The sequence below is a fragment of the Carettochelys insculpta genome, unplaced genomic scaffold, assembly GCF_033958435.1.
Source record: "Carettochelys insculpta isolate YL-2023 unplaced genomic scaffold, ASM3395843v1 scaffold_0036, whole genome shotgun sequence".
In the NCBI taxonomy this organism is placed as follows: domain Eukaryota; kingdom Metazoa; phylum Chordata; order Testudines; family Carettochelyidae; genus Carettochelys; species Carettochelys insculpta.
In genome coordinates, this window is record NW_027439073.1 from 287,438 (window position 1) to 314,648 (window position 27,211).

Here is a 27,211-nt window from a genome sequence, read left to right on the forward strand (position 1 = left end):
CAGTGTAACCTTAACTCTACCTTATCCCAGCAGCCCCACAATATGACCTTAACTCTTCGTCATCTGAGCAGTGTAACCTTAACTCTGCTTTATTTCACCAACCTCGCAGTATAACCTTAGCTGTGCCCCATCTCAACAGTGTAACCTTAACTCTACCTTATCCCAGCAGCCCCACAACGTAACCTTAACTCTGCGTCATCTGAGCAGTGTAACCTTAACTCTGCTTTATTTCACCAACCTCGCAGTATAACCTTAGCTGTGCCCCATCTCAACAGTGTAACCTTAACTCTACCTTATTCCAGCAGCCCCACAACGTAACCTTAACTCTGCGTCATCTGAGCAGTGTAACCTTAACTCTGCTTTATTCCACCAACCTCGCAGTATAACCTTAGCTGTGCCCCATCTCAACAGTGTAACCTTAACTCTACCTTATCCCAGCAGCCCCACAATATGACCTTAACTCTTCGTCATCTGAGTAGTGTAACCTTAACTCTGCTTTATTTCACCAACCTCACAGTATAACCTTAGCTGTGCCCCATCTCAACAGTGTAACCTTAACTCTACCTTATCCCAGCAGCCCCACAACGTAACCTTAACTCTGCGTCATCTGAGCAGTGTAACCTTAACTCTGCTTTATTCCACCAACCTCGCAGTATAACCTTAGCTGTGCCCTATCTCAACAGTGTAACCTTAACTCTACCTTATCCCAGCAGCCCCACAACGTAACCTTAACTCTTCGTCATCTGAGCAGTGTAACCTTAACTCTGCTTTATTCCACCAACCTCGCAGTATAACCTTAGCTGTGCCCTATCTCAACAGTGTAACCTTAACTCTACCTTATCCCAGCAGCCCCACAACGTAACCTTAACTCTGCGTCATCTGAGCAGTGTAACCTTAACTCTGCTTTATTCCACCAACCTCGCAGTATAACCTTAGCTGTGCCCCATCTCAACAGTGTAACCTTAACTCTACCTTATCCCAGCAGCCCCACAACGTAACCTTAACTCTGCGTCATCTGAGCAGTGTAACCTTAACTCTGCTTTATTCCACCAACCTCGCAGTATAACCTTAGCTGTGCCCCATCTCAACAGCGTAACCTTAACTCTACCTTATCCCAGCAGCCCCACAATATGACCTTAACTCTTCGTCATCTGAGTAGTGTAACCTTAACTCTGCTTTATTCCACCAACCTCACAGTATAACCTTAGCTGTGCCCCATCTCAACAGTGTAACCTTAACTCTACCTTATCCCAGCAGCCCCACAACGTAACCTTAACTCTGCGTCATCTGAGCAGTGTAACCTTAACTCTGCTTTATTCCACCAACCTCACAGTATAACCTTAGCTGTGCCCCATCTCAACAGCGTAACCTTAACTCTACCTTATCCCAGCAGCCCCACAACGTAACCTTAACTCTGCGTCATCTGAGCAGTGTAACCTTAACTCTGCTTTATTCCACCAACCTCGCAGTATAACCTTAGCTGTGCCCCATCTCAACAGTGTAACCTTAACTCTACCTTATCCCAGCAGCCCCACAACGTAACCTTAACTCTGCGTCATCTGAGCAGTGTAACCTTAACTCTGCTTTATTCCACCAACCTCGCAGTATAACCTTAGCTGTGCCCCATCTCAACAGTGTAACCTTAACTCTACCTTATCCCAGCAGCCCCACAACGTAACCTTAACTCTGCGTCATCTGAGCAGTGTAACCTTAACTCTGCTTTATTCCACCAACCTCGCAGTATAACCTTAGCTGTGCCCCATCTCAACAGTGTAACCTTAACTCTACCTTATCCCAGCAGCCCCACAACGTAACCTTAACTCTGCGTCATCTGAGCAGTGTAACCTTAACTCTGCTTTATTCCACCAACCTCGCAGTATAACCTTAGCTGTGCCCCATCTCAGCAGTGTAACTTTAACTCTCTTATCTCAGCATCCCCACAATATAACTTTAACTCTGCACCAGCTCAACAGTGTAACCTTAACTCTGCCTTATCCCAGCAATCCCACAATATAATTTTAGCTCTGCCGCATCTCAACCGTGTAACCTTAGCTCTACCCTGTCTCCGGATCCCCACGGTGTAACCTTAACTCTGCCCTGTCTCCGGATCCCCACAATATAACCTTAACTCTGCCCTGTCTCAACTTCCTCACAATATAACCTTAACTCTGCCCTGTCTCAACTTGGATTCGTAGCTCGGGAGATTCAATTTGATGTTCAAATGTTCGCCGTGCTTGGCAATTGGATTGCAAACGTCGCCTTACCAGTCGAGGTAACATTGTCAGTGCACAGTAGATTTTTCATAACAGTCTTCCCAGACCAGTCTTTACCCAGTCTTTGCGTAACCAATAGTTGATTTTAATTGATTGCTTGCGGCCGACCAGTCGTGGTTAACCACGTTTTCATTAGGTGGTGGTTTTCTGTTATCCCTTAGCCTCCTAGGTTCAAACATAGGGACAAACTGGAAAGAGAGTACGTCCACGTGTACAGGAACTTCAAATGGCTCTGAAGCGACATGATCTTCTGTCATCGACCTCGTTACACGAGGGCAGTTCTGGTCAGAGATTGATTTAGACGATGTGAAAGTTACAGGGCAAACAGGATTTAGGCAAGGGCGGGAGTTTCTAGAGAGGTGGGTTTCTGGAAATGGTTCAGTTCATGGGCGTGTTGATTTAGGTGCGGTGTTTGAACCTATGAGGCAGAGGGATAATTAAACAGAGACTGGGAGTGGCTCGCCCCTTACAAAAGGCGCTTCTCTGCCGTAGGTAGGTGTTAACGTCTCCACATTAGACGTGACAGTGGGCCGTATCCCCCCCGCCTTATCTGACCTGATTTTTCCTCTCTCCATGCATACTACTGATAATGGGCCTTTTCCACCCTGACTGAATAGACCTTGTCAGCTCTGGCCCTCCCTTTTACTGGGACCCCTCTCTTTAAAGACCCCTCTGAAACCACCCCCCCGCTCAGGCATCTGACGAAGCGGGTCTTTGCCCAGGAAAGCTTCTGCTCGAAAATATCTGTTCGTCTGTAAGGTGCTGCAGGACTTCTGGTTGTCCTCGAAGCTACAGGCTAACACGGCTGCCTCTCTGATATGTGCTCTGATCAGACTCGTTTCTGGGCCCCAGGCCCTCTGTTTAGTACGTTGGCCCCACCGTACGCGCCATGTTACCCTTGTTGCGGCAGGGGGCAGTCTGGGGGGAACCCGGTCCCCACCCACTCGCTCCGGGTTCTGGCCCAGGGGCCCTGGACAGCCGCTAGCTGTGAGGGCTGACTCACTTCACCCTGGCCCCTGCAGCTTCTCTCCCTGAGCTGCTTCTCCCTGGTATCCCCTTCCTTGAGTGGTAGTTGTAGCAGCTCGGGTCCTCCTTAGTTTGGCTCCTTCAGCTGACCAGTTCCTTCAAGTCTCTGGTGAGGCTCCAGGCCCCCCCAGGTTGGGGCAGCACGGCCCCCCGGGTTATTGAGGCTTCTCTCCTCTTTCGTGGCCCCCGGTGTTCCTCTCGGTGTCCTTCCTCCTCACTCGTCACCCAAACTCTCCTTCCCCACCTTCCCCTTGCCCTGCTTGGAGAAGAGCTTATAAAGGTAGCCCCTGAGTCTTATCAGCTGGCCCTGATGGATTTAGGGCAGCCTGTGTGATGGAGTCGGGGGAGTGCAAATGCGAGACTCAGGCTGGATGGGAGAGACAAGCAGAGCAGCTCCCAGTGGCTAAGGATGACCCTGGGGCTACAACTGGCAGGTAACACCTCTGCCCTGAGCAAAGAGGAGGGAGGAGCTGAGCTGGGTTTTTGAATCGGGGGCGGCAGTTAGAGGCTGGGGGAAGAGAGAGCTGGAAGGCAGCCAGCCTGAGGAGGGGGAAGCTACACCTCAGAGGGGCACCCCTCGGGGTCTTCCCCCCAGGACGGGTTGGAAGGACTGTCTCTGGCGGCTGCACTGACGCTTCTGTGAGAAACTGGGCATCTGTCGCCTAATAAACCTCCTGTTGTACCTGCTGAGTGAGAGTCACTCCTGCCAGCGGCCAGGGTGCAGTGCAGGGGGACCCCTGAACTCCATCACACTGGTGTCAGAGGTGGGTCACAGCCTGCTCCTCCGCTGTTCCTGCTTTGGTTTCCAGCTCTGTGTCAGCTCTCTTTTTCCTCCTGCCTGCCCTGTGCTGGCCCCACCCTGCCACAGCTACTAATGAAAACATGCTTAACGATGAGCGGTCGGCGTAAGCAATCAGTTAAAATCAACTGCTGCTTAGGGTCGTGCCAAAGACTGTGTCTGGGAGGACTTTTATTAAAAATCTCCTGCGCGCTGACGATGTTCCCTCGACTGGTAAGGAAACGTTTGCGGTCCAATTGCCAAGCTCGGCAAACATTTGAACAGCAGATGGAGCGCTCGGTTTTCACGTGCAACTCACAGGGGGCACATTCCCTGGCTGGAGTCGTCATTACCTGGCAGGTGCATTTACCTACTCTGACATGTGGGTGTCCCCCAGGGGACAGCCTGGCATGCTTTGGGCACGGCTTTGCTGTGAGGAAAGCCTCTGCTGGCCCGCCAATGCCGTCTGCAGTGTGCCACTCGCTGCCAGCCCTGCAGTATGGGGTGCTGCTGGTTAATTAACAGGAGCGTGGCGAGCCAGGCACAAGGGGTCACTCTTTTGCTTTGCTGTGCACTGATTAGGCCTCAGTCGGAGTCTTGTGTCAAGTTCTGGGCCCCACGTTTCAGGAAGGGTGGGGAGAAATCGGAGCAGGTCCAGAGAAGACCCACAAGAAGGACGGATGTTCTGGAGAACATGAGCAATGAGGGGCGACTGAAGGAACTGGGCTTGTTTAGCGTAGAAAAGAGGAGGCCGAGAGGGGATGTGATGGCGGTTTTCAAGTACCTCAAACACGTTTACAAAGAGGAGGGAGAAAAGTTGTTCTCCTGGACCTCTGAGGGCAGGCGAAAGCAATGGGCTTAAGCTGCAGCGAGGAGGGTTGAGGTGGGACATTGGGAAAAACTTCCTGCCTGCCAGGGGGGTTAAACACTGGAATAAGTTGCCTGGGGAAGTTGTGGGATCTCCATGACTGGAGTTATTGGAGACCTGGTTGGATGGACGTCGAGCAGGGGTGGGCTAGACAGTGCTGGCTTCTTCCTTTCGTGGATTCGAGCCTCAAGCTCACCCTATGATGGAACGTAAATGTCTGGTATGCAGCTTCCCCCGGACAGAGAGCGACTGTTTTGGCAGGTGACAGCCTTGCTGTCTCTGAGGAGCTGGCAAATGGGTCTTCCCTGGTATTCAAATATGTCATCAGTGACGTTCTACAACAACATCTCAAATTGACCTACGATGGTGCTGCAAGCTGGAATATAGGAGATTTCTCCGTACAGCTGAGAGGCAAACCTGGGCAAATTGCTTAAAACAAGGCTACTTCCAGTCCGATACCGGCATTCCTCCACCTTAACGCAAACCAAACCTCTGCTGCCGCTCTGGCCAGGCAGAAGTACACGAGCAAGTCCCTCGCACGCTCCAGCTTCTCTTGTGCCCGAGTCAGTACTCCTCCTTACACAGACGAGAGGCCGTGGAAACCCATCTCGCGAAAGCCGCAGAGGTTCAACCGGCCACGTGTTAGGTCAGCCGAGAGTTAGATCTTACCCAGAACAGCACGCTGTGGAAATCCTCTAGAAGCTAACATCTAAAGGTTTATTCGTAAAAGAAAGAAAGGGCAGGGTAAGCAGGCAAATGCGTCCATCAGTCACCAGCTTCTTGATGCAGGCTGCAGCAGGTGGAGTCAGCTGCCATCTTAAAAGTCATAGGAATCAAGCCTTTGTTAGGGCGGGTCAGCCATCCTGCCGGGCTCAGTTCAGAGCAGATGGGGGCTGGATTGCACCCTCAACAAGATTGCAAATGATGCTAAGGTAGTGAGGGAGGCACATATGTTGGAGGGTGGAGGTAGGATCACAGGGACCTGGATAAATTGGAGGACGGGGCCAAAAGAAATCTTTTGCGGTTCAGTAAGGAGAAGTGCAGAGTCCTGCACCTGGGGCGGAAGAATCCCAAGCATTGTTACAGGCTGGGGACCGCCTGGCTCAGCAGCAGTACGACGGAAAGGGACCGAGGGGTTCTGGTGGATGAAAGGCTGGATATGAGTAAACAGTGGGCCCTTGTAGCCAGGAAGGCTAACGGCGTATTGGGGGGCATTAGGAGGAGCATTTTGAGCAGATCTAGAGAAGTGGTTGTTCCCCTCTATTCAGCACTGGGGAGGCCACAGCTGGAATATTGTGTCCAGTTCTGGGCCCCCCAGTATAAAAGGACGTGGATTTGCTGGAGCAGGTTCAGCGAAGGGCAACAAAAATGATTCAGGGGCTGGAGCACAAGACCGATGAGGAGAGGCTGAGGGATTTGGGCTTGTTTAGTTTACAGAAGAGAAGACTGAGGGGTGATTTAATCGCAGCCGTCAACTTCCTGAAGGGGAGCTCTAAAGAGGCTGGCGAGAGGCTGTTCTCAGAGGTGTCAGACGGCAGAACAAGGAGCAATGGGCTGAAGTTGAAGAGGGGGAGGTGCAGGTTGGATATTAGGAAAAACTCCGTCCCCAGGCGGGAGGTGAAGCACTGGAATGCGTTGCCCAGAGAGGTGGTGGATTCTCCATCCCTGGAGGTGTTTAAGTCCTGGCTGGACAAGGTCCTGGCTGGGATGACTTAGTGGGGTTGATCCTGCTTGAAGCAGGGGGCGATACTCGATGACCTCCTGAGGTCCCTTCCAGCCCCGGGATTCTGTGTTCCTGGACTGAAGACGGAATACTGAAGACCTTTATGCTCTTGGCCATGTGGAGGGAGGTCCACTGGGAGCATGGTTGAGATGGAGAATGATATGAGCTGGTCACCGGTCCGTTCCTTTTTTTTTTTTTTTGGGGCATTGTGTCTCCCAGGCTACGTATCTTCAGCCGCGTTCCCTCAGATGTGGATTGGACTCTGCTGAGGCCCTTTCTCTGTTACGTACATTTCCAGTCCAATCAAGGAGCCGGTCTTATAATTGCACATATCAAAATGATACGAGCGTATAAAGCAGCGTGAATCGGTTCGGTGAGGCGCCAGACGCCTCTTGGCCCAAGTTTGCACCAATAATGGTTCTTGTGTCCGTTTTAAAATCCAGTAACGTCCCACGTGTATTTGAGTAGGCTGGTGCTCTTCAGTGGTTTGAGCTCTGAAATAAGCCCTCGGAGGGCAGGCTTCCAGACTGTCGCGCTGTGCCAGCTTTGTGGTTTTTTCCGGCAGACAAGTAATTCTACACTCCTGAGGCCCTCAGGGTCCGGCTGTGGGATTTTCCTGCTTCACAAAGGAGTCGGGTTGAAGTCAGACATTCTTATGGAACAGCCTCTTAGGAATTCACCCGATCTGCGTGTTCTTCCTTCTTGGCAGGGTTTCCCGTTTCCCAGCCTGATGAGATGTTGCTTCTGGAGCAAAGGGACGGCCCCTGGGTTCCAGACCTGCAGGGTTCAGAGGGGAGAGAGATCCTGAGAGCTCCCTGCACAGGTGGGGCAACAGGAAACGAACGCGGTATCTATCAGATGCCCTCCAAAGAGCCTAGGAGCTTTCTTGGTTCAGGAGGTGTCATCTTTTGAGCTTCCCACAGGTTCTCGTTGACATTTAGCACGTCTTCCAACTGGGAATTTGGCTGGGATGGGAAGATAGAGTTGACGTCCTCTTCTCCCCGGCCTTTGGCGCGTATTACGGAGTGGGGGGGTTCCCAGGCCCTGCCCCCTATCCGCAGTCGGGAAGGACACTCCCTCAGCAGGGAGAACAGAAGGTTCACGAGCCGACAGGAACACAGAGTAGAACAGAGTTGTCAGCGCAGCAACCAGAAACCGCCGGGACAAACCCTCTCGGGGAGAGGGGCCCCTCAGCCGGGGCCTTTGTCTCTCTCCCGTAGGCCAGACTAACCGCCTTCCAACGCTCAGTTGTAATTCAAACCAGCCGAGCCCCACCTGTTGGTCCTGTTTCAAGGGGAACAAGGGTCCCCTGTGTGCTCATATTACCACTACTCCTGGGTGGTGCCTAATAGAACCGAACTGTAGGGAACGCCAGGGCATCACGAAACACATGCAACCTAAGCCGGGGAAGGAAATCCTCCCACCCCTTGTTAGGCAGATAAAATACAGAGGACCCTCTCAGGGGCCGAGGCAGTATGCCACATTTATCATAAGAGTGTAACCAATACCTAATGCCTAAACACACACACGTACACCCCACGTGTTCCAGGAAAGCCGGGCAGGAGGAAGAGCCGGGTCTCTGTCGGGCGCGCACCGATGCTCTTCGGTGGTGTAAGCGGAACGTGACCCAGAGGTCTTCCCTTCTCACCCCTTTCATAGACTTCAAGTCAGATGTCAGCCTATGGGTCCTGCTGGGTCGTGCCGCCTCCGTGTTCAGCCCTGACTTTCCCCTCGTCCTTATGGGACTTAGATCCACCCCAAAGAGAAAACAACATTCTCCCCTTCAGGGAGTTGCCTGCACTCCTGAGCCGCTGGTGTTTGCTCATCGGGACGGGCTGGCGTTGAGGATCAATTACACGCTCCCCATTCACACCTCTAATACAATTCATCCCCTTTCCACACAATTTAGGTAGAGTTTTGATTTCAACAGAGCTTTACCAAATGGCGTACGGGATCAGAATAGATCCTTGCTTACAACGTGGCGTCTGGCTTTGTCCTTAATGGTACCTATCACAGCATAACCTGAATTATAAATCTAAATTACAAATACAAATTGATAAAATTAGATAAATCCTGTGTTCATAGTTAATCTTATTACTTATCATACAAAGAATTAATGCAACATTACAAACAGTTTCATTTTGCCTAAATACAATATTAAAATGTCCCTTTTTTCCCCTACTAATTAACCCTTCACCCTCACTTCATCACAGTTTTTTGGGCTTTTTGACATCTCTCCAGTGCTTCTTGCCCCAGAAAGGTGGGGAGAGTTTGCAGAAGGTCCAGAGAAGAGCAACGAGAATGATTAAAGGTCTGGAGGACATGAGCGAAGACGAAAGATGCAAAGAACGGGGCTTGTTTAGCGAGGGAGGTTGAGGTTGGACATGAGGAAAAACTTACAACCTGTCGGGGGTTAAACACTGGGATAAATTGCCTGGGGAGGTGGTGGGATCTCCCTTGCTGGAGATATCGAAGGTTAGACAGACATCTACCGGGCTGCTCTTAGATGGTGCTTGGTGCTGCTGGGAGGGCAGGGGGCTGGACTCTCTGACCTCTTGAGGTTCCTTCCCATTCTCCTGTTCTCTGATTCTGGTATGTTCTCCCTTCTCCCTCTCTCACGTGCGGTTTCTCTGTTCCAGCAGGCGCTGCAGCTGTGAGGGAGAACAGGGAGCGGCGCTGTCTGCGGGAAGATGCTGAGACGGTAGAACCAGGTGGTGCATTATCCGCAAGCTCCAAGGGGAACCTGCCTGGGAACCACCAGCGGGGAAGAGACTGTGAGATGCAGGACCCCCCAGAGACAGAAGAGAGAAGCCAGCCAGGGGAGAAGGTGGATAGAGTTGGCTGTTGGGGAGCTCAGGAGCACCTCAACGAAACCTCAGCCCTGCTGAAAATCATCAGGGGAGAGAGACAAAATGCCGGGCATGAGTGTGGAGAGAACACAGCCCGTACCATAGAGCAGAGAGCGCGCGGCTCAGAGAGGCCCTATGAATGCGCTGGCTGCGGGAAGCGCTTCTCCTGGCGCTCGGAACTTACCACCCACGAGAGGACCCACACGGGGGAGAGGCCCTACTTGTGTCCGTGTGGGAAAAGCTTCCTTCGGAGCTCGGACCTTTCGAAGCACGAGAGGACCCACACGGGGGAGAGGCCCTACGCCTGCCCGGAGTGCGGACGGCGCTTTGTTCGGCGCGCACAGCTTCTGATCCATCAGACCGTCCACACGGGGGAGAAGCCGCATCAGTGCCATGAATGTGGGAAGTCCTTTATATGGCGCTCGAAACTCACGGTGCATGAGAGGACTCACACGGGGGAGAGACCTTACGTGTGCCGTCAGTGTGGGAAAAGCTTCCTTCGGCACTCACAGCTGCTTATCCACCAGAAAACCCACACGGGGCAGAGCCCGTACGAGTGCCGGGACTGCGAGAAAATCTTCACTTCCCGCTCGTCCCTCGTGACGCACCACAGAACCCACACGGGGGAGAGACCCTACCTGTGCACCGAGTGCGGGAAAAGCTTCGTCCAGCGCTCCCAACTCGTTACCCATCAGCGGACCCACACCGGGGAGAGGCCCTACCAGTGCCGGGACTGTGGGAAAAGGTTTGCCGACAACTCCTCCCTCGTCGCGCATCGGCGAACGCACACGGGAGAGAGACCTTACGTGTGTTTCGAGTGCGGCAAAAGCTTCGCCCGGGGCTCGAATCTGGCCACGCACCGGAGAATCCACACCGGCGAGAAGCCCTACGGATGCTGCCAGTGCGGGAAGAGTTTCACCGCCCGCTCCAACCTCATTTCCCATCAGAAAACGCACGCGGCGAAGAGGCCGTGTCAACGCAGTGAGCCTGGGGACGGGTTTACCGACAGCTCAAATCTTGTTCTGCATCAGACGATCTGCAACACCATAGAAGCCTAGGGCTGGATGGGACCTCTGGAGGCCCTCAGGACCTCTGCCCAAAGCAGAACCAACCCGACTCCATCATCCCAGCCAGGGCTTGGGCCAGCTCCACCTCCAGGGCTGGAGATCCCACCACCACTCTGGGGAACCCGTCCCAGTGCCTCACCTCCCTCCTGGGGGGAGAGTTTTTCCTCATCTCCGACCCCCACCGCGACGTGAGCCCATCACTCCTCGTCCTGCTGCCTGGCACCCCTGAGAACAACCTCTCCCCGGCCTCGTCAGAGCCCCTGCAGGGAGGTGAAGGCTGCCAGCAAATCCCACCTCAATCTATGTGCTAACCCTTTGCATCACTGGAGCCCTATTGCTGCCATGAAACCCTCTAGGTCAGGGCTCAGCAAACTTTCCAAGGCAGAGTGCCGAAATTTGACCCTTGGACCTCTATGTTTGGTCTGAGTGCAGGTCACGCTTTTTAGAGCCACCAAGGGTACGTCTAGACAGTAAAGTTGTTTTGGAACAACAGCCGCTGTTCTAAACTAACTTCCAGCGTCCACACAACTCACCCACTCTTTGAAAAGAATTTCAAAATAGTGGCGGGCTTATTTTGAATGTGGTGATCCTCATTCTACGAGGAATCGCCTCTATTTCAGAATCAGCCTTTTGAAATAGGGGCTGTGTAGACGGGGGATAGGGGCTATTTGGAAATAAGCTACAGTGCGTGGAAGAGCCCTGTGTCGAAATAGGCTGGATTGTGTCCGAGCGCTCTATTTTGACGTAGCTGAGCGGCGTTATTGCGAAATAAGCTCTCCCGGGAAATCTGTCAAAGTAACGCTGCTGTGGAGACATAGCCTAACAGTCTTGCAACAGCCTTGTTAATAAACGGTAAAGCAGGGATTCCCAGCCGGTGGGTCGGGACCCAAACATGGGTCGGGATTACATTGGTTAAGAGTTGCCAGCAGCTCGGAGTTCTGTGTGTGGCTCTTCAAGGAGCCACTTGCAGCTCCTTAATGCTGCCCATCCAGCAGCGCGCTCTATAAATAGAGAAGCAATTACACATTACGAAGGCCTTGGGTATTCGCAGCCATCCCAGGCAGGCCACTTAATAGATTCTTGCAGGAAGTAATTTTCACCCCCTCGCCACCCTTTTGCCTCCGTTCTGTTCTGTGTAGCTGATTGGCCAGCTTTCGTTTTTTGGTTTTCTCCCCGCAGCCCTGAGTGTGACTTCCTTCCAGCCCCTTCAACCTCCTCCAGCCCCTCCAGAATCCAGGTGTGGGGTTTAAGCTGGGGGAACCGGGGTGGGGTGGTTTGGGGGTAAGGGTCTTTCCCCCACCACAACGCAGATCAGCTAGAACAAAAAAATAATTAACTATAATAAACGTAGCGTGATTTTACCATGAACGTATTTTCCTTTTTTCTATGAAATAGCTGCAAGGGATATATAAACACGCGGCAGCGCAATTTTATATTCCAGCCTGAGGCGGAAAATTAGCCGGTTGCGGCCCTGCTCCCTCCCCGGTTTTGAATTGCCTGAAGTCGCCACGTATCAGAGAGGAGTCGTGTTAGTCTGTGGCACCGAGAACAACCACAAGTCCTGTGGCATCTCACAGACTGACAGAGATTTTGGAGCGAAAGCTTTCGTGGGCAAAGACCCACTTCACCCTCTGGTTTTTACCCACAAAACTTTATGCTCCAAAATATCTGTTAGTCCACAAGGTGCCACCAAGGTTCTTGGGTCCCCAAGTCTTGCAGAAGCGTCAGAACGGGTCCCTGTCTGGAAAAGTGGGGGTTGGCAGCCTTAGCCGGGCTTTTGTCAATCCGCAGGCAGCCTGGCTTGGAGCAAGCTCCCGGCTGCGGTAGGGCAGAGGGACGGGGCCGAGCTCCTGCCTCGCGTGCCGATGAAAATCAGCTAGTGTGTCGCGTCCTGGTCTGGGGTAACCCCTGCCCCCCTCCTCCTCCTCCTCCTCCTCTTCCTCCCACTGCCCCAGTGTCCCTGGTCCTGTCCCCCTCCTCCTCCCTCTGCCCCAGTGTCCCTGGTCCTGTCCCCCCAGCTCCCCCCATACAGGTTCCACCCATCCAGGACAGCTGCACGTTGTTTTTGGGGGTGGGGACCAATATTGGCCCCGCCCCCAATCTGGCCCCGCCCATCCTCTGGGACCGCCTCCTCCTTCATGCACCTTTCAGAGGTGGGAGATCTGGCGGGGCGGGGCGGGACTCTGCGCATGCGTGGAGCCGGGGGGGCGGGGAGCGGCTTTGTGGACTACATCTCCCAGTACGCACCGGTGCGGGCTGGGCCGGCGCATGCGCCCTGGGCTGCCCCGGAGCTTTTCCGGGCGTGCGTGGGCGGGGGTCGGGCTCATCTGCGGGTGAGTCCGGGGCGGCCCCGTTCTCCCCTCCGCTCTCCGGTGCGGCGTTCCGGTGCGTCCGGCCTCTTTCCCCCCCCCCCCCCGCCGCCTCCGGCTGCCCCCCCGCCCCCCCCGCCGGCTGCCCCCCGCCCCCCCCCCCCCGCCGGCTGCCCCCCCCAGCTCCCCTCTTCCTCTGGCCCCCCCCCACCGCCTCCAGCTGCCCCCCTGCCCCCCCGCCGGCTGCCCCCCCCAGCTCCCCTATTCCTCTGCCCCCCGCCCCCCCCCCCGCCGGCTGCCCCCCCCAGCTCCCCTCTTCCTCTGCCCCCCGCCCCCCCCGCCGGCTGCCCCCCCCAGCTCCCCTCTTCCTCTGCCCCCCCCCACCGCCTCCAGCTGCCCCCCTGCCCCCCCGCCGGCTGCCCCCCCCAGCTCCCCTCTTCCTCTGCCCCCCGCCCCCCCCCTCCGCCGGCTGCCCCCCCCCAGCTCCCCTCTTCCTCTGCCCCCCGCCCCCCCCCGCCGGCTGCCCCCCCCAGCTCCCCTCTTCCTCTGCCCCCCCCCCACCGCCTCCAGCTGCCCCCCTGCCCCCCCGCCGGCTGCCCCCCCCAGCTCCCCTCTTCCTCTGCCCCCCGCCCCCCCCCCGCCGGCTGCCCCCCCCGCCCCCCTCTTCCTCTGCCCCCCGCCCCCCCCCCGCCGGCTGCCCCACCCCAGCTCCCCTCTTCCTCTGCCCCCCGCCCCCCCCCGCCGGCTGCCCCCCCCAGCTCCCCTCTTCCTCTGCCCCCCGCCCCCCCCGCTGGCTGCCCCCCCCAGCTCCCCTCTTCCTCTGCCCCCCGCCCCCCCCCCGCCGGCTGCCCCCCCCCAGCTCCCCTCTTCCTCTGCCCCCCGCCCCCCCCCCGCCGGCTGCCCCACCCCAGCTCCCCTCTTCCTCTGCCCCCCGCCCCCCCCGCCGGCTGCCTCCCCCAGCTCCCCTCTTCCTCTGCCCCCCGCCCCCCCCGGCTGCCCCCCCCAGCTCCCCTCTTCCTCTGCCCCCCGCCAGCTGCCCCCCCTAGCTCCCCTCTTCCTCTGCCCCCCGCCCCCCCCGCCGGCTGCCCCCCCCAGCTCCCCTCTTCCTCTGCTCCCCGCCCCCCCCCGCCGGCTGCCCCCCCCCAGCTCCCCTCTTCCTCTTCCCCCCGCCCCCCCCCCGCCGGCTGCCCCCCCCCAGCTCCCCTCTTCCTCTGCCCCCCGCCCCCCCCGCCGGCTGCCCCCCCCCCAGCTCCCCTCTTCCTCTGCTCCCCGCCCCCCCCCGCCGGCTGCCCCCCCCCAGCTCCCCTCTTCCTCTGCCCCCCCCCAGCTCCCCTCTTCCTCTGCCCCCCGCCCCCCCCGCCGGCTGTCCCCCCAGCTCCCCTCTTCCTCTGTCCCCCGCCCCCCCCGCCGGCTGCCCCCCCCAGCTCCCCTCTTCCTCTGCCCCCCGCCCCCCCCGCCGGCTGCCCCCCTCCAGCTCCCCTCTTCCTCTGCCCCCCGCCCCCCCCCGCCGGCTGCCCCCCCCAACTCACCTCTTCCTCTCTCCGCCGCCCCCCTAATTCACCTCTTCCTCTGCCCCCCCAGCTCACCTCTTTCCCTCTTCTCCCCCCGCCAGCTGCCCCCCCCAGCTCATCTCTTCCTCTGCCCCCGAGCTCACCGCCCCCCCAACTCACCTGTTCCTCTGCCCCCCAGCCTGCTGCCCCCCCCCCCCCGAGCTCACCTCTTTTTCTGCCCCCCGGCCCACTGCCCCGTAATCATCCCCTGTCTCCGTGTCCCACGCCGGCTGCCCCATCCCCAGCTTCCCCCCGCCCCAGCCAGCTCCTCTATCCTTGCCCCCCGCCACCCCCATCACCAGTCGCTCCCCTGCCCTAGCCACGACCTGGCTTGTCTCTTCTGGGCTGCTGACCTGGTCCGGCCCAGGCCCCACAGGGCTGCTGCCCCCCGGTGTGGTTGGGTTCCCACCCCGCAGGGTCCCCGGCCCAGGGCTCTCCGCCCCCATGGGGGGAATAAGCTGCGAGAGCCGAGCGCCCGAGACCAGCACCGTCCCGTCCCTTTGCCAGAAGCGGGTGAAACCCTGAAAACTCAGGGGTCCCGCCAGCCTCGCTGGCCTCCCCCGGACGGGGACCCTCCGGCCGCGACCGGGGCTGCGCCCCAGAGGCTCAGCTCGAGGGGGGCTTGGTTTGTTGTGAAGCTGCAGCAAACAGGACTCCCCCTACCGACCCCCTCGGGGCTCTTGTAATCTGGGGGGACCTGGCAGCTGACGACCAGTCCCGGGCTGGGACCGGGACCAACCCAAATGGGACCATGGGAAGCTCGGCTGCACCCCCGGCAGGCGGTCGTCTGGCCAGCTAACTGCCTCTGGGTTATGGGGGCTGCCGGGGGCAGGGCAGGGGCTGGGTGTGCGGAGGGTGGGAGTCTGGGGGTTGTCGGGGGGAGGGCAGGAGTCTGGGTAGGGGTCGGGGGGAGGGCGGGCGTCTGGGGGAGAGGGTGGGGGTCGGGGCGGGAGTCGGGGCAGGGGTGGGGGGGAGGGCGGGACTCTGGGTGGGAGTCTGGGGGTGAGTGGTGGGGAGGGCGGGAGTCGGGGCAGGGGTGGGGGGGAGGGCGGGAGTCTGGGGGTTGTTGGGGGGGAGTGTGGGAGTCGGGGTGAGTGTGGGGGAGGGCGGGAGTCGGGGCGGGAGTCTGGGCAGGGGTGGGGGGGAGGGCGGGAGTCTGGGGGGGTGAGTGGGGGGAGGGCGGGAGTCTGGGGGGGTGAGTGGGGGTTGTTGGGGAGTCGGGGCGGGAGTCTGGGGGTTGTTGGGGGGAGGGTGGGAGTCGGGGCAGGGGTGGGGGGGTCGGGAGTTGGGGCAGGAGTCTGGGGGTTGTTGGGGGGGAGGGCAGGAGTCGGGGCAGGGGTGGCGGGGTCGGGAGTTGGGGCAGGAGTCTGGGGGTTGTTGGGGGGGAGGGCGGGAGTCGGGGCAGGGGTGGGGGGGCGGGAGTTGGGGCGGGAGTCTGGGGCTTGTTGGGGGGGAGGGCGGGAGTCAGGGCAGGGGTGGGGGGGGGCGGGAGTTGGGGCGGGAGTCTGGGGCTTGTTGGGGGGGAGGGCGGGAGTCGGGCAGGAGTCTGGGGGTTGTTGGGGGGAGGGCGGGAGTCGGGGCAGGGGTGGGGGGGGCGGGAGTCGGGGCGGGAGTCTGGGGGTGGTTGGGGGGAGGGCGGGAGTCGGGGTAGGGGTGGGGGGGCGGGAGTCGGGGTGGGAGTCTGGGGGTTGTTGGGGAGGGCGGGAGTCGGGGCAGGGGTGGGGGGAGGGCGGGAGTCGGGGCAGGAGTCTGGGGGTTGTTGGGGAGTCGGGCAGGAGTCGGGGCAGGGGCGGGAGTCGGGGCGGGAGTCTGGGGGTTGTTGGGGAGTCGGGCAGGAGTCGGGGCAGGGGCGGGAGTCGGGGCGGGAGTCTGGGGGTTGTTGGGGGGAGGGCGGGAGTCGGGGCGGGAGTCTGGGAGTTGTTGGAGAGTCGGGCAGGAGTCGGGGCGGGAGTCTGGGGGTTGTTGAGGGGGAGGGCGGGAGTCGGGGCGGGAGTCTGGGAGTTGTTGGAGAGTCGGGCAGGAGTCGGGGCGGGAGTCTGGGGGTTGTTGGGGAGTCGGGCAGGAGTCGGGGCGGGAGTCTGGGGGTTGTTGAGGGGGAGGGCGGGAGTCGGGGCGGGAGTCTGGGAGTTGTTGGAGAGTCGGGCAGGAGTCGGGGCGGGAGTCTGGGGGTTGTTGGGGAGTCGGGCAGGAGTCGGGGCAGGGGCGGGAGTCGGGGCGGGAGTCTGGGGGTTGTTGGGGAGTCGGGCAGGAGTCGGGGCAGGGGCGGGAGTCGGGGCGGGAGTCTGGGGGTTGTTGGGGAGTCGGGCAGGAGTCGGGGCAGGGGCGGGAGTCGGGGCGGGAGTCTGGGGGTTGTTGGGGGGAGGGCGGGAGTCGGGGCAGGGGTGGGGGGAGGGCGGGAGTTGGGGCGGGAGTCTGGGGGTTGTTGGGGAGTCGGGCAGGAGTTGGGGCGGGAGTCTGGGGGTTGTTGGGGGGAGGGTGGGAGTCGGGGCAGGGGTGGGGGGAGGGCGGGAGTCGGGGCGGGAGTCTGGGGGTTGTTGGGGGGGAGGGCGGGAGTTGGGGCGGGAGTCTGGGGGTTGTTGGAGAGTCGGGCAGGAGTCGGGGCGGGAGTCTGGGGGTTGTTGGGGGGAGGGTGGGAGTCGGGGCAGGGGTGGGGGGAGGGCGGGAGTCGGGGCGGGAGTCTGGGGGTTGTTGGGGAGTCGGGCAGGAGTCGGGGCGGGAGTCTGGGGGTTGTTGGGGGGAGGGTGGGAGTCGGGGCAGGGGTGGGGGGAGGGCGGGAGTCGGGGCGGGGTGGGGGGGTGGAATGGACGTTGCCGTCGCCTGGAGGGAACTTGCGGGGCGCACACACACACCCCTGCGCCAACGCGAGGCCTGTCCCCAGCGTGAAGATCGTCCGGCAGTCGCGTCGCCGAGGGCTCCCCCGGCGGCAGAGCTCATCTCTGGGGGGCCCTCGGGCCGTGAAAAGCGCCACCCCCCTCTGAAACCTCCCTTACGGCCCTTCTCCCCGACAGCCCCCAGGACAGCGTCCGCCTTCTCCTCCGCATCGGCCCATCCTGCTGGGCACAGGCCATGGCGGCGGCAGGCTCGGCTGAGGTACGGGGCCCCCCGGGAGCCGGCGGTGGGGCTGGCTGGAGGGCGGGGGGAGGCCGTGTCGCAGACCCGCCGATCCCCTTCCCGATTTCCTCATCCCCAGCGCTCGGTTCTCTGCCGGGTACTTGCCAAGCCGACCGGGCAGCAGAGGGCCTGGGGTTAATCCCTGTGGGGTGTCGTGCGGCCGTGGGTCGGGCGTAGGAGCTGGTTTTCAGTCGAGCTGGTCGACGCCGTGTTAATTGCACACGGTCGTCCTCTTAAATACGCTCCGCCACGTCGGGGAGCTTAGAGGAGTTGAGGTGTGTTGGGTCAACTCTCTTCCTTTCTCGCCCAAACGTCTAATCTCAAAAAACTCCCATTTGTGAGGGTTTGTTTCCCCTACGTTTTAGTGATTGGGGTGAAAATGAGTGACTGGATATGAGCCAACAAGTGGGGGGCCTTGTAGCCGAGAAGGCGACCGGCGCATGGGGCTGCGTCAGGCGAAGCATTTCCAGCGGCACTAGGGAAGCGTTTGGTCCCCTCTACTCGGCACGGGGGAGGCGCCAGCTGGAGGGTTGTGTCCGGTTCTGGGCCCCCCAGTGCGGAAGGGACGTGGGGGCGTTGGAGAGGGGCCGGCGGAGGGCAACCAAAATGCACCGGGGGCTGGAGCAGGTGGCCGGCGAGGAGAGGCCGAGGGACTGGGGCGTGGTGAGTTGGCAGAAGAGAAGAGCGAGGGGGGTTTGCTGGCAGCCTTCACCTCCCTGCAGGGGCTCTGACGAGGCCGGGGGGAGGCTGTTCTCGGAGGCGCCGGGGGGCAGGACGAGGAGCGATGGGCTCACGTCGTGGTGGGGGAGGTGGGGGTCGGAGAGGAGGAAAAACTCTCCCCCCAGGAGGGCGGTGAGGCACTGGGGCAGGTTCCCCAGAGCAGCGGTGGAATCTCCAGCCCTAGAGGTGGAGCTGGCCCAAGCCCTGGCTGGGCCGATGGAGTCGGGCTGGTCCTGCTCTGGGCAGGGGGCTGGACCCGACCACCTCCTGAGGCCCCGTCCCGCCCTGGGGGTCTGGGATTCTCTGACTTTTTTGGGTTCTGTCGTTCCAAATTTCTGATATTTCCTCCTGTTGACTTCCTCTTTCTTCCGGTGGCTGGTTTTACGCTTTGGGTGACATTTTCCGGAGGTCGCTGGGGCTCTCGCCAGGAGGCTGCCCCTGAAGACGTTTCCTGGAGGCAGTGTCCTGTCGGCACGTGCGGCAGTCGACGACCCCGTCCCCTTTGGGGTCTCTTCCTCTGCTGCCTCCAAGCTCTTCTGAGTGGATTTGGGGTGGAACTGGGTTGTCCTATATCTCCCAGAGCTTCCTGCGTCATGGTCCTGCTCCCCCATGTGTCCTGGCGGGGGGCAGCCGGTGCTGAGCTTCGGACGTCTTCTCTTCCAGGGGCCGGTGACCTTCGAGGAGGTGGCCGTGTATTTCACAGGCCCGGAGTGGGCTCTCCTGGACCCTGGCCAGAGAGCCCTCTACAGGGATGTCATGCGGGAGAACTGCAAGGTCGTGGCCTCACTGGGTAAGAATTCACGCCCGTGGGTCGGCCCAGGTCTTTCGGTCCAGGTTGGAGCTGCTGCTGGTCCCTGGTGAGGTGTTCTGATCTTCTCAGAAAACCAGTTACTTTTTCCTATGCAAGATAAAACATCTCTCCCTGTCCTCCTCACCGGGGCAAGTCCTGCCTGACCGATCTGATTAGCTTCTATGACGAGGTGACGGGCTCTGGACGTGGGGAACTCACTGGGTGCGATACACCTTGACTTCAGCAGAGCTTTTGATACTGTCCCCCCACAACATTCCTGTCGATACGTTAAGGAAATGTGGATTCGATCTTTGGACTATAAGACGGGGAGAAAGCTGGCTTGGTGGTTCGGCCCGATGGGTGGTGGTCAGTGGCTCAAGATCTGGATGGCGGTCGGTTTCAAGCAGAGCGACCCACGGCTCGGTTCTGGGGCCGGTGGTGTTCAACGTAGAACCATAGAAGAGTCGGACTGGAAGGGATCTCGAGAGGCCATCGAGTCCAGCCCCCTGCCCTCATGGCAGGACCAAGCACTTTCTAGACCATGCCTGAAATCCACCTCTCTAACCTCTTCTTAAATAGCTCCAGCGATGGAGATTCCACCATCTCCCTTGGCACCTGTATTAATGACCTGGATGAGGGGCTGGATTGCACCCTCCGCAAGTCTGCGGATGACACAAAACTAGGGGGAGGGGAAGATGCTGTGATGGAGTTGGGGGGTGCGTGTGTGAGACTCAGGCTGGATGTGTGGGAGACAAGCAGAGCAGCTCCCAGCGGCTAAGGATGACCCTGGGGCTATAACCAAGGCTGGCAGGTAACACCTCTGCCCTGAGCACAGAGCAGGGAGGAGCCGAGCTGGGTGTGAATCGGAGGGGGCAGTTAGAGGCTGGGGGAGAAGGAGCTGGAAGACAGGCAGCCGGGCGAGGGGGGAAGCTACACCCCAGAGGGGCTCCCCTTGGGGTCCTCTCCCCAGGACGGGTTGGGAGGACTGTCTCTGATTGCTGCACTGACGCTTCTGTGAGAAACTGGGCATCTGTTGCCTAATAAACCTTCTGTTGTACCTGCTGAGTGAGAGTCACTCCTGCCCGCGGACGGGGGGCAGTGCAGGGGGACCCCTGAACCCCATCACAGATACATTGGAGGGTAGAGAGAGAATCCAGAGGGACCTGGATAAATTGGAGGACGGGGCCAAAAGAAATCTGATGCGGTTCAATAAGGAGAAGTGCGGAGTCCTGCACCTGGGGCGGAAGAATCTCAAAGATTGTTACAGTCTGGGGACCGCCTGGCTCAGCAGCAGTACGATGGAAAGGGACCTAGGGGTGCTGGTGGATGAGAGGCTGGATGTGAGTAAACAGTGGGCCCTTGTCGCCAAGAGGGCTAACGGCGTATTGGGGGGCATTAGGAGGAGCATTTTGTGCAGATCTAGAGAAGTGGTTGTTCCCCTCTATTCAGCACTGGGGAGGCCACATCTGGAATATTGTGTCCAGTTCTGGGCCCCCCAGTATCAAAAGGACGTGGATTTGCTGGAGCAGGTTCAGTGGAGGACAACAAAAATGATTAAGGGTCTGGAGCACAAGACCGATGAGGGGAGGCTGAGGGATTTGGGCTTATTTAGTTTACAGAAGAGAAGACTGAGGGGTGATTTAATAGCAGCCTTCAGCTTCCTGAAGGGGAGCTCTAAAGAGGCTGGCGAGAGGCTGTTCTCAGTGGTGTCAGACGGCAGAACAAGGAGCAATGGGCTGAAGTTGAAGAGGGAGAGGTGCAGGTTGGATATAAGGAAAAACTCCTTCCCCAGGCGGGAGGTGAAGCACTGGAATGTGTTGACTAGAGAGGTGGTGGATTTTCCATCCCTGGAGGTGTTTAGGTCCCGGCTGGACAAGGTCCTGGCTGGGATGACTTAGTTGGGGATGATCCTGCTTGAAGCAGAGGGCCAGGCTCGATGACCTCCTGAGGTCCCTTCCAGCCCTGTGATTCTATGATATTAGTCCAGGTTCGACCTCTCTCATCCAGCAACATCCGCAATCTGCAGTGATTTCAGGGAGCCGGATGCCGCATGTGTCATGGGTGGGGCCAAGTTTCCTGCAGTCCCATCAAGTTTCTTTCCAGCCACAAGTCCTGGCAGTCCATGTTCCAGGCTGTCGTTTCGCTGTACTAGACCCCAAAATGTCATCTCTGGCTCCAGTCCGCAGTGGGCGTGTTGGTAATGCTGCTAGATGACATCGACCAGCGGGTCTGGGGTTGCGGGTGCTGCGCCAGGCCCAGAGACCATGCCCGGCTGCTGGCACCGGGGCCAAATGAGTCGTGCATGCTGGGGGGTTGTGGGTGTGTGCAGAGCAACTGGCGGGATGCCCCACGCGTGCAGTTCTGCCCCGTTTGCTACGCTGCAGTTGGAGGCGTAGCCTTTGGGTCTGAACATGTACCCCAGAAGCATCTGCCAGCAGAAGTTGCTATCAGAAGAGCGGTGCTGATAAAAACGTCGGTCGACAGAGCGCGTCCACGCAGAAAAGCGTCCGGATCTTTCGATCCGCTCCGTCGACAGAAGGGCCTGCCCTGAAGCATCCGTGCGGCTTCCTTCGCAACGCGTTTTGTGTGCAGTGCTTTGCAAGTTTGGTCAACGGAGCCCCAGTTTTGTCTACAAAACTCTCGAGTGTAGACGTAGCCAAACAGCCCCGGGCAGGCCCAAGCTGTTGAGCCAGCCTAGGCTAAACGAAGGCATGTGGGCTTGGGCCAGCTCCACCTCTAAGGCTGGAGATCCCCCCACCGCTCTGGGGAACCCGTCCCAGTGCCTCACCGCCCTCCTGGGAGGGGAGAGTTTTTCCGCATCTCCGACCTCCACCTCTCCTACCCCGACGTGAGCCCATCGCTCCACGTCCTGCCCCCCGGCACCCCCGAGAACAGCCTCTCACCGGAGCCCCTGCAGGGAGGTGAAGGCTGCTATCAAATCCCCCCTCGCTCTTCTCTTCTGCCAACTCACCACACCCCAATCCCTCGGCCTCTCCTCATTGAGACAAGGCTAATCTGCGTTTCAGCGTGCTTGGGAAAGTGGTGATCCTGGATCCTGATGTGGGGAGGGACAGCTGAGTGGTTTGAGCATTGGCCTTGTACGCCCAGTGTTGTGGGCTCAGTCCGTGAGGAAGGACATTAGGGATCTGGGGCAAATAGCTTGAAAAAAACCCATCCAGGAAGGTGCTTGTTCATGGCAGGAGACTGGAGTTGGTGACCTCTCAAGGTTCCTTCCAGCTCTGTCAGATATATGTAGATCTCCATATATTTATTCATCATGGAGATGGACATTACTTCCTTGCCCCGCAAAGTAAAGCTTATTCGAATAGCAAATCGCAGCAAAGTTTGCTTTAATTTCCCCGTCCAGGCGTAGAATAAACTTTCTTACCCGCACGGAGGCTGATTGGGAGGCGTTGTCACCAGCGCCATTTACCGCTACGAGGAGAACTCTTCCATGGGATATTTAACCAGGAGCAGTGCTTAAGTGGCTTATTTAAAAATTAAAAAGCAACTTGGGGAGTGGGAGCGCGTTGGACGTATGAACCAACTCTGGTGGAGGCCGGCGTGTGACTGTAATGTTGCTGCCAAGCTGCTGGCCCAGGAGGATGGCGGTGTGCAGATGTTCAGGGTGCGACCTGTCTCCTGGCTGGTTGTTTGACGGGGGCCCAGGTGGAGCTATACCGGGGAGCGTTGTGAAGCTCCCAGGATTATGGGGCCGGTGGCGATGCTGTGTTTTAGGGGCCTGGACTGTGCCCCCAAGATTGACTCAATCTCACCTGTTCTCTGTCCCTGGCGCAGGGTTTCCAGTTTCCAAATCGGCAGTGATCTCCTGGCTGGAGCGAGGGGAGGAGCCGTGGGTCCCAGCCCTCCAGAGCTCTGCAGAAAGAGAGGGCCTGAGAGCTGCCTGCACAGGTGAGGAATCAGCTAAAACCAACTCACGTTGTGTCCCTGAAAGAAGGACACATTTGGGATCCCTGCAGAGCTCCGGACTGCATTCCCAGGGGCGGTGGTGGGCTGTCCATCCCTAGAGGTTTGGAAGTCCCAGCTGTTGCGGTCCCAGCTGAGGTCCCATCCAGCCCTGGGAGTCTGGGATTCTTTGAAAGCCCTCGTGAACTCTTGGAGTTGTTTTCGGGAAAGGCGGCGCTCTCATGGCAGACTTCACTTCTTTCCACCCTGTCCTGACGCGCTCTCCCTGAGTTCCTGGGTAGGACGTAGACCCACAATTGGTCCCCTTCTCGCACTCTCTGTCTGTCCGTGGAAAGGTTGGGAGGAGATTCCGCTTTTTCTTTGATCTCTCCACTTACTTTGATTTATCATCTCTCTGTCTCTCCCCCTGAGGGTACGGCTGTGTTAGGTGGAAGATGGACCCGGTCAGATTCGGTCTCCCAGGGTTTGATTTTACGCACCTGGTAGAGATGCACAAAATCAGACCATCTGGGGTCAGTATTGACCCCCCCGTACTTCTCGATATCGCGAGAGGTAAGAGGGACCGACGGGAGAGTTTCTTCCGTTGATCTCCTTGTGTGAAGATGGCCAGATGAGTCCATCCGAGCGACACCATTGCCATAGCTAGAATGGCGTCTCTGCGATCAACTCGTCTGCGTAGCGTAGGCCAAGCTTGAGGTTCCCTGTTTCTCTGCCCAAAGCAGTGACGTGTATCTGGCTTCTCTCTCCGTCCTAGCTGATGAGGGAATGGTGAGCGACAATAAGGACGCCCCTCAACGAGAAGATGCTGAGCAGGTGGATGCACGTGGGCCATTATCAGAGAGAGCCAAAGGAAATGCGCCATCTATAACTTGTCAGAGTCTGCATGGAGCAGAGAAGGCCACCAGTAGAGGCGCCCACCGTACTGGACATGAGAGGCTCACCAGGCAAGGAGCACCCTACGTCTGCCTGGAGTGTGGGAAATCCTTCCAACACAACTCTGTCTTTGTCATCCATCGGCGAACCCACACGGGAGAGAAGCCATACACCTGCCCCGAGTGCGGGAAAGGCTTTGGTCGGAGCTCCCACCTCATCACCCACCACAGGATCCACACCGGGGAGAAACCCTACGTGTGCCATCAGTGTGGGCAGAGCTTCAGCTGGAACTCGGAGCTGGTCATCCACCGGAGAACCCACACGGGCGAGAGGCCCTTCGCTTGCTCGGAGTGTGGGAAAAGCTTCACGCAGAACTCAACGCTCAAAAAGCACCAGCGGCGCCACAGAGGAGGGAGACCCTACGCGTGCACGGGGTGTGGGAAGAGTTTCCGTTTTCACTCCCAGCTCATCCTGCACGGCAGAAGCCACAGTCGGGTCTCGGCTCCTCCAGGTGAGTGGAGTTCTTTTGCCTTGCGAGCCTTCCTACCGGCTCCTTGTCTTGGAAGGCGTGGGAGCCTGGGGTCCCCTGTTCTCTCTCGTTTTTCCATCTGTCATTGGAATAAATTTTTCATGTGCCCCAAGGCGTCTGTAGCTGGAGTAGACCAGAATGAATAGAAACACGCCGCCCACTGCGGGTACTCTGCTGATGAGCATCTGACGGACTCTCGGGCACCCGCTCGAGTGCTCAGCTTATAGGGAACTCTAGTAGTAAGGTCCCTTGACCCGTGGATGTCTGAGGTGAAGGCTAACGGCGTATTGGGGTGCATTAGGAGGAGCATTTTGGGCAGATCTAGAGAAGTGGTTGTTCCCCTCTATTCGGCACTGGTGAGGCCACATCTGGAATATTGTGTCCAGTTCTGGGCCCCCCAGTATAAAAAGGACGTGGATTTGCTGGAGCAGGTTCAGTGGAGGGCAACAAAAGTGATTCAGGGTCTGGAGCACAAGACCGATGAGGGGAGGCTGAGGGATTTGGGCTTGTTTAGTTTACAGAAGAGAAGACTGAGGGGTGATTTAATAGCAGCCTTCAACTTCCTGAAGGGGAGCTCTAAAGAGGCTGGCGAGAGGCTGTTCTCAGTGGTGTCAGACGGCAGAACAAGGAGCAATGGGCTGAAGTTGAAGAGGGAGAGGTGTAGGTTGGATATTAGGAAAAACTCCTTCCCCAGGCGGGAGGTGAAGCACTGGAATGCGTTGCCTAGAGAGGTGGTGGATTCTCCATCCCTGGAGGTGTTTAAGTCCCGGCTGGACAAGGTCCTGGCTGGGATGACTTCGTGGGGGTTGATCCTGCTTGAAGCAGGGGGCTGGAGTAGACGACCTCCTGAGGATCCCTTCCAGCCCTGGGATTCTGTGAAGCGGATGACTTAGGGTTGACATTCAGCTACCTTGAGAGTGCGAACTACCTGTGCTTTGTTGCAAATAGAACTGTACGTTGAGTTAGGCTGTATCTACTGTTGTCTCCCCCTGACGTTTATATCAGCTGTGTCTACGGTTTCTGCCACTGCTGTGTTTTGTCAGCGGTATCTACTGTTCGTAGTAGCAGGGAGGTGGCCACGTTAGTCTGCGCTCCAGCAGAACAAAGCAGCAAAAATGCAGCACTTCGAAGACTAATAAAAAAAAAAAAGATTTATTTGGTGATGAGCTTTCGTGGGACAGACCCACTTCCTCAGATCGATTTCATCTCCAGTGCAGACTGAGATTTATAAGTACAGAGGACCCCAAAAAAAAAAGTATTGCAATTAAAAGTGACAGAACAAATAGGATAGAAGGAAGCGGGGTGAGAGGTGGGGGGATGTTAATTGTCCTGCCTGAGATAATTACGAGCATCGAAGGAAGGGAAGCAGCCCTTGTAATGCGTGAGGTAGTGGATGTCTCTGTCCATACCACATGTTAATGTGTCGAATTTGAATATGTTCTCTAACTCGGAAATCTCTCGCTCTAATCTGTTGTTAAATTCTCTGTGTTGCGGGGCACAAATTCTCAGGTCTGTAACTGACTGGCCCACTCCATTGAAGTGGTCGCTGCCCGGCTTACGTCTATTGAGTTTCTTGATCTCTGCCCTATTCTTTGGCGAAGGTTTCGCCCAGTCTGTCCGATGTACGTGGCGGCAGGGCAGTGCGGGCACATAATAGCGTATGTAATCGGAAGCTCAGGAGAATGAGCCTTTGATCTTGTAACTAACGTGGTTTGGTCCAGGGATGGTGTCCCCAGAATAAACGTGTGGAGAAAGTTGGCAGTAGGGTTTGCTGCAAGGAAACGTTCCAGGATTCATCTTCCTGTGGTGTAGCCTGTGTTGGCTGGTGAGGATCTTTCTCAGGTTAGGAGGCTGCCGATAGGAAAGGCCAGGCCGCGTCTACTGTTTGTCTACTGCTACTGTCCGCTATATCTACCACAACCGTTTGTATCGGCAAAGGTTATGTCGTTCAGGGATGTGAATAAAACGTCCGCCCGAGCAGGGGTGGTTTAGTTATGCTGATGACCGAGCTCTCTCCTGCCAGCTGAGCAGGGAAGGGACATTAGGGGGTCATAAAGTCCAGCCCCCTGCCTAAAGCAGATCAATCCCAACTCGATCATCCCAGCCAGGGCTTGGTCAAGCTGGGACTTAAAAAAACACCTCTAGGGATAGAGATCCCTCCGCCTCTCTAGGAAACACGTCCCAGGGCTTCACCACCCGCCTGGGGAAATAGTTTTTCCTAATATGCAACATACACCTCTAACTCTTCAACTTCAGACCATCGCTCCTCGTCCTGCCCCCCGGCCTCGTCGGAGCCCCTGCAGGGAGGTGAAGGCTGCCAGCAAACCCCCCTCGCTCTTCTCTTCTGCCAACTCACCACGCCCCAGTCCCTCGGCCTCTCCTCGCCGGCCACCTGCTCCAGCCCCCGGCGCATTTTGGTTGCCCTCCGCCGGCCCCTCTCCAACGCCCCCACGTCCTGTCTGCACTGGGGGGCCCAGAACCGGACACAACCCTCCAGCTGGGGCCTCCCCAGTGCCGAGTAGAGGGGAACAATCACTTCTCTAGCGCTGCTGGAAATGCTCCTCCGGACACAGCCCCATGCGCCGGTCGCCTTCTCGGCTACAAGGCCCCACTGGTGGCTCCTCTCCGGCCTCTCGCCCACCGCGACCCCCAGGTCCTTTTCTCAGAGCTTCATTTCTGTATTCTATCCTGAGGTGACAAGCTCCCAGGAAATCGAGAGAAAATCAACCATAATTGTGGATTTCAGGTATTTTACAGCCCCCTTCTCAGGCTGAGGCTTGTGTTAAGAGCACTTTCACTGCAGGCTTGACAAAATGCA

At 58.2% G+C, this 27,211-nt stretch overlaps 1 protein-coding gene across 6 annotated transcripts in view; it reads left to right on the forward strand.

The window, feature by feature from the left end:
* LOC142005942 (uncharacterized) overlaps positions 1-27,211 on the forward strand; it is a 48,192-nt gene that overhangs the window by 13,288 nt on the left and 7,693 nt on the right. The window contains exons 1-5 of one of the 6 annotated variants that reach the window (XM_074983119.1): positions 12,850-12,917; positions 17,452-17,533; positions 18,938-19,064; positions 22,863-22,976; positions 23,746-24,375. In XM_074983119.1, the coding sequence (XP_074839220.1) occupies positions 12,853-12,917; positions 17,452-17,533; positions 18,938-19,064; positions 22,863-22,976; positions 23,746-24,375 (1,018 nt within the window). In that variant the 5' untranslated portion in view covers positions 12,850-12,852. Of the gene's footprint in view, positions 1-9,307; positions 10,550-12,849; positions 12,970-17,451; positions 17,534-18,937; positions 19,065-22,482; positions 22,693-22,735; positions 22,754-22,862; positions 22,977-23,745; positions 24,376-27,211 lie in introns of those variants that run through there. The other 5 variants (XM_074983120.1, XM_074983121.1, XM_074983122.1 and 2 more) reach the window with 5 other exon arrangements.